The sequence below is a fragment of the Heliangelus exortis genome, chromosome 28 (assembly GCF_036169615.1).
Source record: "Heliangelus exortis chromosome 28, bHelExo1.hap1, whole genome shotgun sequence".
In the NCBI taxonomy this organism is placed as follows: Eukaryota; Metazoa; Chordata; class Aves; order Apodiformes; family Trochilidae; genus Heliangelus; species Heliangelus exortis.
The window spans coordinates 3086532-3098807 of NC_092449.1; the positions used below are offsets into that span (position 1 = coordinate 3086532).

The window sequence follows — 12276 nt, forward strand, 5'->3', positions numbered from 1 at the left end:
GCCTCTGGTCAGGGCCCATCTGAAGATCTTTTATCCTGAGGGCGATGAGAAACAAACTGGTGTTTGAAAACGTTCTGGAGTTGCCTCTTCTGACACTGGGTTGCTCTCTGGGGATCTTCAAATTGGAAATGAAGCAAAGCCACAACTTGAACTCTCTGTCACAGGGGGTTTGATGGCTTCCTCCAGGCTGCCCCCACAGCCCCATTCCCATAGCCCCCAAACTGTCTCAGACACGGGGCAGGAGGAGATCACAGAATCATAGGATCATAGAATTGCTCAGCTGGAAAAGACCTTCAATTTCATCGAGTCCAACCTCATCCAACCCCCTGTTTCCTTATTTCTGATGACCCCACTCATCCTTCTCCCAGCTAAGGGAAACCCATGGGCCCATCAGCAGAGGCAGCTGCCTGGCTGAGGAGGAGCAGCCCTGATCCTAATCGAGCTCTTGTGGACTCGAGAGAAATTAAACCTTAATTCCTCTTTGCTCTTGTGGTTTCCTGGAACACGGGGTAATTGCTGCTCCAAGCGCTGCCAAAGCCGCTGACTCTGAGTTGAGCGAATCCTCTGATCAGGGCTGGGGCTGCCAGGACCCCTCTCTCTCCACCTTCCCCCACATTTGGGGGGTACCAGGGGACACGGCCATGCCTGGGGCTCTGTGTGGTGAGGGCAGAGGGACTGCTGCCTCCTGTCCCCCCCCCTTTGGGGGCTTTGGGGCCAGGGGTGTCCATGTCCCACCCATTCGCATGGCTGTGGCTGGCACGGGGGGTTCTGTGCTTTGCCTCGTGTGAGACTGGGGAAGATTTTTTAGGAAAAAATTCGTTATATAGAGAGGGTGATCAGGAATTGGAACGGGCTGCCCAGGGAGGGGGTGGATTCTCTGTCCCTGGAGGTTTTTGAGGCTGGATGTGGCACTCGGTGCCATGGGCTGGGAACCACGGGGGGAGAGGATCAAGGGTTGGACTTGATGATCTCAGGGGTCCTTTCCAACCTGATGGATGATTCTGTGATTCTGTGACTGAGTCCTGGTGGGTATCAAGGTGCTGCCCAAGGTCAACCCATGGCAGCAAAGGTGAAGGACTGGTTAAGAGGAGTTAACCCTGGTAACAAGCAGTGAGTGCCAGGCCCACACTGAGTGGTTTTTCCCCGAAGGGAAGAGGAAGTGGCTGGCTCTGTGGCAATTGCTGTCCTGGCAGCCATTGGGGCTCAGCTGCTCTCTGTGCCTCCACACTGGGAGCTTTGGGGTGCACAAACTCCCCAAGTGATTCTGTTGGACCCTCCATGAGCAAGGAGGAAGGGTCAGGGCAGCAGTGGGGGGGCTGTGGGATGGGAGGGGGGGGGTTTGTTGGGTTCGTTTGGGCCGTTGGGAAGCTGTGAGATGGCTGAGGGAGAGGCCCCCGTGAGCAAACCTACAGCTCGGCTGCTGCTGCCCTGATGAGTTTCCACTTCTTGCTTTGGAGGAGAAGCCGAGGCTCTGAGGTACACGGAGAACCCCCTGGAGATGCCTCCAGCCCTCAGGGTAAGTCACCCCCCCACCCACATCGGGGCTGTCACTCCTGTTCCTCAGTGCCTCCTGAGGAAGCAGCTTTTCTGAAGCCAGAAGTCCCCATACTGGGTGTTGTTCAGCCTCCCCCCCCCCTGTGCTGGAAGGCAAAGCTTGGGCTGGGGAGCAGCCCCCACGGGGAGCATCACTGCTCAAGTGCAGAGGAGATGAGGTGGGGGTTTTACCAGGAGGTAACCTGGGGTGGCTGCACACCCTATGGGTGCTGCTTCCAGCTCCAGCTGTGTCACAGCTGAAGGTTTGTGGGGACACCAGGGCATGGCCACAGCTTGGCTGTGGGACAAGGACAGAGGGATCTGCACCCAAATCCCTCAAAACACCCTCCAGGACTGCCCGTGGCAATTGTGTCATTGGGGAGGTGACACTGAGGGGATGTGGGGAGGGCTGTGCTGGGCAGGTGTGGAAAAGGCTTTGGCAGAACCCCAGGGTAGGTTCCATGCCATGGAGGTGCCTGTGGCCATTCCCAAACCATCCGAGTTGTGCCCAGTGAGACCACAAGCTGGAGAGATGGTTTGGTTTGGCCCAGGAGCCCAACAGCTTCACAGGGTAAAACTTGACTTTTTCAGCTTGACCCAAGGGCTGGGAGCAAAGTTTGGAGGTGTTCTGGGCTGTGGGACAGATGCCAATCAGGAGCAGTGAGTGTGAAGAGCTCAAGCTGGGGAATTCAGTCTCCTGGGTCAGTTTGGAGACAGCTGAGAGAGCTCCCACCTGCCTCCTGTGTGGGAAAGCTGAGAAGGGCTTGGGGAAAGGTTCCTTCCAGGGATGGGGACTTGCTGTGAGCTACAGGATGATCCATGTTGCAGATGGATAGGGTCTCACACCTTTCCTTGCAGAAGCTCTGCCATGGCACTTGGAATTGATGGCAAAAGGTGTAAATACCAAGCCTGTGGCCTTAACTCTCACCCTACAGTTCTCAGATGAGGGGTTCTGCACGGGCAGAACCACCTTCAGGGTGATGGACTCTCAGGGTGATGGATTCTCAGGGCGACAGCTGATCATGAAAGGAGCAAGGTGGGTTTGGCAGGGAAGGGAAGGGAGTTGCAGGGTGTTAGGAGTTTATTTTCTGTTCCCATCCACAATCCTGGACAAACCTTCAGGGGCTCTGGGGCCATTTATCCCCCTAACCCCGCTGTAGGAAGTCACTGACCCATCACACAGGTGGGAATGCCAGAGACCAGGAATTTCTCTCTGGCTACAGCTTCCATCAGCTGATACTTCTGACAAAACACTTGGCTCCTCCACTCCCCCCTTGGCAGCCCCTGCAGCGCTGCCTCAGACTGCGCTGAGCTCTGTCCCGCTCCCTGCTCTCAGCTCCTGCTCGGGGCTCTCACCTCACTCAGGGCTCCCAAATGGCAGATTCCCTGCTCAACCATTCCTGGCCCTCCTTCTCCAAGCGCTGGAAGAAGAGATGGTCCTTTAAGAGAGGTAACAGCCTGGGGTGCAGGGCGTGAGGTCTGAGCGGGGTGTGGGGAGCAGGGAGGGTGCTGGGGACACAGCGTCCCTGGGCTGGGAGCAGGGAGGGTTGGGGACCCCGGGCTGAGCTTGGTGCTGGGTGCACCCCGTTTCTCAGTGGTGGTGGTGGTGGGGGTGATGCCTAAATGTTGGTTAAAGCTTTTCCTTTTCTCCTTCTTTCCAAGGCATGCCCATGGTTTTAGGAGCTGGGCAATGGGTTAAATTATCAGCCTTCTGGTTTTGAGATGGATTTGGGTGGGTGCTGCCAGTGAGCTGCAGGACCTGGGGTTTGCAGGGAGCTCTCCCTTGGGTGCCAGGCCAAGGCTGAGCCTTAGGGTGAGAGTTTGGGGGTTGAACAGACGCTGGGGAAAAAAGATTCCTGCAGCCTTTGGTAGAGAGCTGTGAGCACAGCCCCTGTGTTTGGAGCAGTGGGAACCAGGAGGTTGGGGTGGTACCATCTGGGCTTGACAGTGCCCCAGGGTGAGGAGGGGAAATGCCAGCAGTGGTGTGAACTGAACTCCTTCCTGCAGGGAGTGCTGGGACCTGAAAAGAGGGAAATGAGGGAAGCAGGAGGTTTGCAGTCCCCAGTGAGCTGGGTGCTTCTCTCCTTGTCCTCAAACATCACCTTCACGGGGGATGCTTTGGGGGACTGTGGCATTGGAGCTCTTGATCCCCTTTCTCCCTCATTATTCCCCTCCCTTCTGCCCCAGTTCTCCTTAGATGTGGATGTGCAGGAGACCAAAATCCAAAGTGAGTGGTCAGAGGAAGGTCAGAGCAGCTCTGAGCAGTGGTGAGGATTCCCCTCTCCCCAGTGCCTGTGGGGCAGTTCTGGGCTCACTGGGAAGGCTCAGGAGGGGGGGGGACACGACTCATTTCTGTCATAAATTTTTATAATGAATAAATCAGGGCTCACAAGCACTGACAGCTCTGGGCAGTGTCTCAGCAGAGCTCTCTGTCCCTATGCCCAGTGTTTGTGCTGTGGGGACAGAACCTTTGGGTCTCTGCTCCTCTCCAGGGCACGTGTGGGGCTGTGTGGGACCTTCCCCAGTGACTGCAGAAAGCTGCAAAGTGCTGACTCCTTTTTGGGTTTTTGTTGGGGGTTTTTTTTGTGACTTGGAGATGATCAGAGGGGAGACGTGAAACCCTCTGAGCCCTCCTGAAGCTGAGAGGAGCCCAGGGTTGTGCTGGCTCCTGGCTCTCCTGGCCCTTCATGCCCAAAACCCGGGCCCCAAGCAGAGTGATAAGGCAGCTGCTGGCTCTGCAGCCCCTTGCAGGGTTGGACACCTTATCTCCAGCCCAGGCTGCAGGAGCCAACCCTCCACGGCTGCCAAGGGTGGGGATGTGGGGCCCAGAGCAGGCAAAGGACTGAGCTTCACCCCAGTTTGGCACAGGGCTGCCCAGACAGGTTGCCCCATAGCCCCGGGCGGGAGCCAGGAGGAGATGGGATCATTGCTGTTTCTATTATCTGTGATGCTCTCTCTGGTTTCCCAACACTCTCTACCCCTGATTGCTGGGAAATGCCCGGGATATTCCAGCCTTTCCTTCCTCCTGGGATGGTTTCAGAGTCAGAACTCAGCAATCCCTTTGTGCAAGTGCCTTTGGCGTGGCCATCCCCCAGTGGCAAGGCAGAGAGAGCCTTTGAGGCTTGGAGGATGTGACCCCTGTGCTGGGAGCTCCCATCCACGTTTCCTCTGGTGCTTCCCACACCAGCATCCTGCTCCAAGCCACGGAGAGGGCAGAGGAGGATGGATCCCTGCTGGCAGAGCCACTCTGGGGCTGTGACCCACCCGTGGGGGAGGCTGCAGGAGGGAGGTTTGGGCTGCAGGTCTCAGGGGTTTCAGTCTTTGTTGAGCTCCCAGCGGCCTTGCAGAGAGCAACGTGGAGACAAACAGCTCAGCTGCTCCATCTTCCTGTCCCTCAGCATCCAAAGCCCTCGAGACTGTCCCAGGCTGCCACATGCAGGGAACATCAGTCCCTGCTTCCTTCCTCCCCAAGCCCAGATTTGTCACTTTTTTTTTCTGCTGGAAGCTCTGGCCAAGTCCAGCAGAGCTCCACTGGTGTGCAGGGACCTGCCCAGCCCAGGCAGTGACTCTTCCTCCCCAGCTCTGCCCTGGGAATTCCTGGGATGAGGCTTCTCCTTGCAGCAATAACCTTTTATGGTTCCCAGCCAGAGGCAAATTAAGCAACTGCAATCCTTAAATCTGCTCAATGTCCTCCCTCAGCAAACAGTCTGTGTTCCTGCAAGTGTCATTTTTGTCATCCCATCTCCAGCTTCAGCTGAATAAACTTGACCCCTGCTGCCTGCCATGCCTGAGGACCTGGGATGTCCCATCCCCTTCCAACCAGGATGGAGTGTGGGGCCATCCAAAGAGCCTCAAGAGCCTCCAGAGCTTTGCTGACAGATGCTTGACCACCTCCATCCTGAAACCAGGGATGTCCCCAGCCCCTCAGCCCTGCTTCCCTCCCCTGCATGTCCCTTCAGAGCCTTTCCTTGCTCCTCATGCCAGAACCTGAAGGTGTTTTCCCTCCAGCAGCCTGAGGGTCCTCCCAGCTTGGCTCCAGACATGGTGACAGCTCAGCACCAACCCACCCAGCTGGTGGGGAGCCCTGAATTGTCATCTCTGCTGCTCAGACATTGCCTAAAATGGTCTCCCCATTGCTGTAGCTGCCTGACAGCCACAGGAGCTGAGGCCACCAGAGAGATCCTGGCTGGAAAACTGATTTATTGCCTGTTGAACAGAAGTGTCTGAAGCCTCTGAGGAGGATATAAGTTGTTTGGTGGGTCTGGAAGGGGGGGGGGGTCTGTTGACTCCAGGCTGTGTCTTGGCCAAATCCTGAGAGCTGTATGGCACAGGCAGAACACAGGGAATATTTTCCAGGCCTCTGAGGAGCTGACTCTGTTCCAGGAATCCACTTCAGAGCTGCAGCCTGGTGTAAGCTCAGTGTAGCCTTGGCAGGACAGTCAGACCCTGCTTGGGAGGAAAAAAAAAAAACCTCTTTGTTTTAGCTGAACCTGGGGGTCAGGGCTCTGGCCTCTGTCAGGCCACAGCACGTCAGCTCCTGCAGCTCCATCCCTGCTCCCTCCTGGGGCTTTGCTGATTTTCTGCTGCTGGTTTGCTGCTGTGAGGCCAGGGAATCTCCTTTTCCTACCTTCCTTGGGTCATTTATCCCCCTGGGATCCTTCCTATCACTTGGCTTCTCCCTGTCCATCTTTTCTACCTTCATCCCAGCCTCTTCTGGGGCTTCAGTGGCTTTTACTGATATTTGGCCACTCAGTTTCCTACAAGCTCATGCCCAAACCTGCACTGGTTAAATGTGTGTTCAAAATGCTGCTTTTTGGTTACCAGTGATTAGAGGCAATCCAGGAGCATCTGAGGAACACAGAAGGTGATGTCCAGCAGCTCACTGAACCTCTGCCAGCTCTCACATTAGAGATGCAGCTCAAGGACATCCTGGGCAGGAATCTGGCTCTGAATTCCAAATGCCTTGTGAAGGAAATTCTACAACCCTGCTATAAAATCTTAGTGCAGATTTTCTCTGCTCTTAGAGTTAGGAAACCCTTCATTAAAACACTGCCTGCACAGAGTGCTTTCTTTCTGTGTTATTTATCAGCAGCTTGAGATCACTGCACACATTTAAACACAGCAAACCTTCCTCCAAACATAAAACCTGGCAGCAGGATCCAAGGGACAAACCTCCAAACTCTCCCTCATGGTTGCAGCTTTTTTTTTTTCAAGCTGGCACTGTGCAATTTCTATCTGCCTGGTGCAGCACTGAGCCCCACAGCAGGATGCAAGGTTTCCAAGAGGGCATTTCTGAACAGTATCTTCCTCTCATCAATGTTTTTACACTTTCCTGCTGCCTGACAGGTTTCTAGCAGTTTCTTGCTGGGTTTTCCCCCTGGATACAGCCACTTCCAGGATCTTGCTATTGTTCTCTGCATCTTCAGAGATCCACCATCATGCTTCAGGAAACAGCCAGGCTTTTGTTGGTTTTGGGGTTTTTTTTTTTCCATCTTCTTCAGCTGTATCTCCAAGGGCTAAAATGCCTCAGTGAGTCATGCTCAGAGATGGCAGCAAAGGTTTAGAGTGTGTCTTGTGGCACAGGAATGTGCCTCAGGCAGCTGGACATCTATCCTACCATCCAGCCTCTCCAGACCTTGGTTTTGTTTCTCAGTGAGTTATCAGATGGTGGACATGCACTCAGGTTCATATTCCTGTGTGGGGAAAACCCACAGGAGTTTTTTCAACAATCCAGCACCCAGTGGATTATTGCTCTGCACATTCAGCACTGCCTGGTGTCACTATTTTGCCTCCAGTCTGGCCTCCCAGCAGCATCCTTTATTCCTTAAGGATGAAAATAACATCAGTCAGTAGGGTTTTTTTTCTAGATTCTTGCTTTAAAAGTCCATAATGTCAGTAACAGCTGTAAAAATGTGCTTAATTCTTCTGCTTTACTCCAGGAACAGCCTCTGGGGCACAGGAACAGCACATGGGGCACATGTTATGAGGGTCTGGCAGGGATGGTCCCTCCTTGCAGGTGCCATGGCTCAAGGGATGAAGCAGCAGGATCAAGGTTCCCTCAGGATGAAGGCTGCTGAGGTCCAGAGGTTGCTTGGCAGTGCCAAGTGCAGGGCCAGGGAGCAGAGGGCCACGTGGAGGTGATGCTTTATGTCACCTCTCCCTGCCTGATCCCTCTGGGCCATCTGCTCACGTGCTGTCACCTTCTCTACCTTGCAGGGTCTGACTGCAAACCCTGCTTACAGGAGTTCACTGACCCCAGCCCCCCAAGTTTGGAGTGTCCCAACCCCAGAAGCTTCCTCCCATCCCTGATTGCTGAGGATGACACCTTCTGCACCAGCATGGCTGAAGAAAAGGCAAGTGTCCTCTGTCCTTCTGCTGCCACCATGGGAGGCAGGAGCCAGAGCCAGCAAACTGAGTGATCAGCACTGTGTTCAGAGGGTTCTCTGGTGGAATAAGGGTGATGATCCAGACTCTGAGGAATACAAGGTTATGTTGCTGGGAAATATCTTGGCTCTGTGCTTTGTACAGGGGAATGGGGCATAGGGAGATCCTGGGCACCAGAAGGAGCAGAGCTGGTGGGGTTGGCTGCCAGGTGCAGGAGGAGAGAGCTCCTGTTAGAGGCTGGTTTGAGACACCCAGCTGAAGGTGGGCTGTTGCCAGGAGAAGGGAAAGAAAAGCAGCTTCAGCTCTGTGTGAGAGGTGTCCCCTCCATGGGAGGGGTGCAAGTGTCTCAGATGGGATCTGTGTAATCAGGCTGAGCTGTTGCTGCCTTTGCAGGAGGACTCTTCTTCCACAGAGCTGGATGTCCCAGCAGTGGACTTGCAGAGCAGCACTGAGGATCTCCTCTCAGACCCTGCTCTCCATGGCACGGAGTACTACAGAGATCTGGAATTCCTGAGCTCACCAATTCCCAAAACAACACCAGAGGCAGCAGTGCAGCCCGAGCCAGCAGCCCAGCCCATGTCTGCTGTTCGATTCCTGGAGGAGAGAGCAGGGGCTCTGCCCAAAATGTCCATGGATCTTGCTTTTTCCAACCCTGTTTCCTGCTCCGTGCCTTACGACACGGCTGCCCACTGCTTTCTGAGCAGGGCTGGGGGCTGCTCCTGGGCAGCAGTGCCAGAAGGTGGGACCAGCACCTCGGAGTGCCCTGAAGGGGCAGGAGAAATGGAGGAGGCCAAGGAGCCCTTCCCAACGCTGGTGAGATCCGTGTCTACCTCTCGGAGGCACAGCTGGGGGAGCCCTCTGTCACCCGTGGACTGCAAGCGCAGGTAAAGCAATATTTGAGCAATATTTGAGCAATATTTGAGCAATATTTGATGGGTTTAGGACACTGATGCTGAGCTGGAGCCACTGCACTGCCCTGAGGTCAAGCTGCTGCTGGCTGAGCTCCCTCTATCTGATCTGCCTCCCAGTATCTGGATGCCTGGGGTTGGGTGGGATGTGAAGGAAGAGATGCTAAGAGGCTTTAATGTCTCCTTGGCAGTAGGAAGCCCCTCTCCTCCTGCTCTTGGGGCTGGGAAAAGGATTTCTCATCTGGGTGAGTTCATTCCTGTCTGGAGGGACCCTTGAGCAGCATCACCTGATGGTCCCCATCCTCTGCCTCAAAGGGAGCTTTGCCCAACCTTAGTAGAATTGAGAGTTGTGTCAAATCCTTTCTCTTCTTGTCTGTGAGCTGGGTTGGTGGGGTCTGTGCCTGCAGTGTCCCCCAAGTTTTGCCCTCCCTGTGCCTGCAGGGGACAATGCATTTTGTGACAGGATGCTGAGCTCTGGCTGGGAACAGTTTCCAGGCCTGGCATCACTGCTGTGCTGAGCTCTTGGGCTCCAGGTTCCTACACTCATCCTTCCCCTGCTGACAAATGTATTGATCTCCTGGATAACTGGGAATTAGCCAGCAAGAGCTATTTTTATCCATCTCCTCCTTATAAGGTACCCTAAAATCATCTCAGCCTGAAATCTTGACAGTTCTTTATCAAGCTCAGACTTGGGGTTTCAGACCTGTTGCTGTTCCCTCTGCCTCTGGATCAGTCACAGTTTATGCTGTGGAACAGGCACATGAGGGATGGTGGCACAGAGCTCCTGGCAGTGTCAGGGACTCCTTCAGTCCCCTGGCTGAGCATGGGGCCAGAGAAGGGGACTATACCCCACTCTCCCCTAAGCAAATGCTTCCTGAAGCCTGTGCCTGGCAGCAGGGATGAAGTGACAGTGATCTGCAGACAGAACCCATGCAGAGAGTGAGGTTTCCCACCCAGCCCTATCCATCATTTTGCTCCCATGCTCTTGGCATTGCTGACATGGGTTCCAGTCAGGAACCCATGGGGCACTGGGGGAGATGGTCCCCATCTCATTACCCAGAAAAGGATTTCTTTTTCCTTCCTGGAAGCTGGGCCCTGGTGAGCAGAGGACTTGCATCCTGCTGCCACTGGATAAACAACAATATCTGCTATTTCTAAATGCCCAGAGGGACTTCCCTGGCACTGCAGCTCTCCTGCAGGCCAGGCTGCTCTCTGGGTGCCTGAACAGTCTCAGGGATTGCTAAGGGATCAGCGAGCCCAGAGCCCCAGGAGCTGGTGGCAGCCAGAGGAGCTGTTTGTGACATTCTGAGGACTTGGTGTCCTGGCTGATGCTCCCTGGAATTTCCTTTTCCACGTACCTGCTGTGCTCACCCTCCTTGACCCAGCTGCACAAGCTCTTCAGGACTTTTCACCCCATTGCAGGGACAGTGCAGTGCTGGGCACAGTGAGGTGGGCACCTGCTAACCTGGTGTGTTCTTCTGCCCTGACTTAGGTTCAGCCTGGATGCCACTGAGATGGGCAGCGACCCAGAGCAGGAGGATGTGGAGAAGAGGAGCAAGTCCTGCCCAGAGCCTCCTGTGTCCCTTCAGCTGCCCAAAGGGGAACTGGAAAGCTGGAGGAGCAGAGAAGGTGGCATGGTGATCAAAATGGAGATTGAGCCATCGTGCCCCAAGCACAGGGTCAGCCCTGGCCTGGAGGAGGGGGTGAGTGTGCCAGGGTAGTGGCACCCCGGGGTGAGGCAGGGGTGCAGGAGGCAACCAATGCATGCAGGTGCCAGCAGCAGGCTGGGCTCCTGGGCCAGCCTTGAACCAGGGACACCAAGAGGGTGTCTCAGACCTGCCCCTTCTTGCAGGACAAAAGCCCTGGGAGCTGGCTGGTTCACAGCCCTCTTTTTCCATCAGTCCAGTTGGAATTTCCCTCACTACAACTTGGGCCTGTTGCCTCTTGTCCTGTCACTGTGCCCCTGGTGCCCAAAGGACCAAAGGTGCCCATTTTACTTCTCCAGGCACGTGGCAGCAACGGGAAGAGACTGAGGTCCAAGTCTGTCCCATCAGCCTGTGAGACAGTTGCCTCCCCTCAGGTTCCTTGCAGTTTCAACACTTCTCTTCCAGCTGGGGAAGGTTGGTATGGACTCTATCTATGGCATTAAATGAGTTCAAGATATTTGTGATTAAGAAGATAAAGAACGATGTCCCAGTATAGGTTGGGGGCTGAGCTGCTGGAGAGCAGTGTAGGTGAAAGAGACCTGGGGGTCCTGGTAGACAAGAAGATGCCCATGAGCCAGCAATGTGCCCTTGTGGCCAAGAAGGCCAATGGCATCCTGGGGTGCATTAGAAAGGGTGTGGTTAGTAGGTCAAGAGAGGTTCTCCTCCCCCTCTATTCTGCATTGGTGAGGCCACACCTGGAGTATTGTGTCCAGTTCTGGGCCCCTCAGTTCAAGAAGGACAGGGAAGTGCTTGAAAGAGTCCAGCGCAGAGCTACTGAGATGATTAAGGGAGTGGAACATCTCCCTTATGAGGAAAGGCTGAGGGAGCTGGGTCTCTTTAGTTTGGAGAAAAGGAGACTGAGGGGTGACCTCATCAATGTTTTCAAATATGTAAGGGGTGAGTGTCAGGGAGATGGAGTTAGGCTTTTCTCAGTGGTGACCAGTGATAGGACAAGGGGTAATGGGTGTAAATTGGAGCATAGGAGGTTCAAGTTGAATATCAGAAAAAATTTTTTTACTGTAAGGGTGACAGAGCCCTGGAACAGGCTGCCCAGGGGGGTTGTGGAGTCTCCTTCACTGGAGACATTCAAAACCCACCTGGACACGTTCCTAGGGGATGTACTCTAGGGGGCCCTGCTCTGGCAGGGGGGGTTGGACTAGATGATCTTTCCAGGTCCCTTCCAACCCCTAGGATTCTAGGATTCTATGATTCTATGAACTGGAGACGTAGGCTCTGCAAGCCAAGAGATCCTCTGCTCTTCCCTTCTGCATGGTCTCAGGAGCTCCTGAGATAAAAAGGCAACTTTGGGTCTGATCCTGGCTAAGTTAAGTGCAGACATGCCTGTCCCCAGTGACACAGTGTCACATAACCTCTGCATCAGTCACTCCCTCCTCACACAAGGCAAAGATTTCCTAGGAACAAAAGGCACTGCTTCAGCTGCCCGGGTTTAAAGGTGTCCTTTGTCCTAAAAGGAGAAAGAATGGGGGAAATGTGGTCTGTGGGCAGCCCCCCTCTGACAGCAGTGCCCTGAACTAACCAGGGCAAACCAGGATCTCTGCTGAGAGTGTTTTGTGTTCCAGGTGTTGAACCCCCTGCTCTGGAGATGCTGGAGAAGGACCATGTGTCCCCAGACCACGTGTAGGTATTGTCAGTCCTGGCTCTGTGGAGATGGTGAAAGTTCTTGAGTATATCTGAGCTACTGGAGCTGCCATAGCAAAGGAGATCCCATTCTGTGCTGGGGCACA

General features: G+C 54.6%; 1 protein-coding gene across 5 annotated transcripts in view; it reads left to right on the top strand.

The window, feature by feature from the left end:
- The first annotated feature begins 1326 nt into the window (after window positions 1-1326).
- The window catches only part of ARHGEF18 (Rho/Rac guanine nucleotide exchange factor 18), a 50333-nt gene continuing 39383 nt past the window's right edge, over window positions 1327-12276 (top strand). For 3 of the 5 annotated variants that reach the window (XM_071728071.1, XM_071728074.1, XM_071728073.1), the window contains exons 1-6: window positions 1328-1516; window positions 7750-7886; window positions 8311-8801; window positions 10318-10528; window positions 10831-10945; window positions 12112-12169. In XM_071728071.1, the coding sequence (XP_071584172.1) occupies window positions 1432-1516; window positions 7750-7886; window positions 8311-8801; window positions 10318-10528; window positions 10831-10945; window positions 12112-12169 (1097 nt within the window). In that variant the 5' untranslated portion in view covers window positions 1328-1431. Of the gene's footprint in view, window positions 1517-2892; window positions 2984-7749; window positions 7887-8310; window positions 8802-10317; window positions 10529-10830; window positions 10946-12111; window positions 12170-12276 lie in introns of those variants that run through there. The other 2 variants (XM_071728075.1, XM_071728076.1) reach the window with 2 other exon arrangements.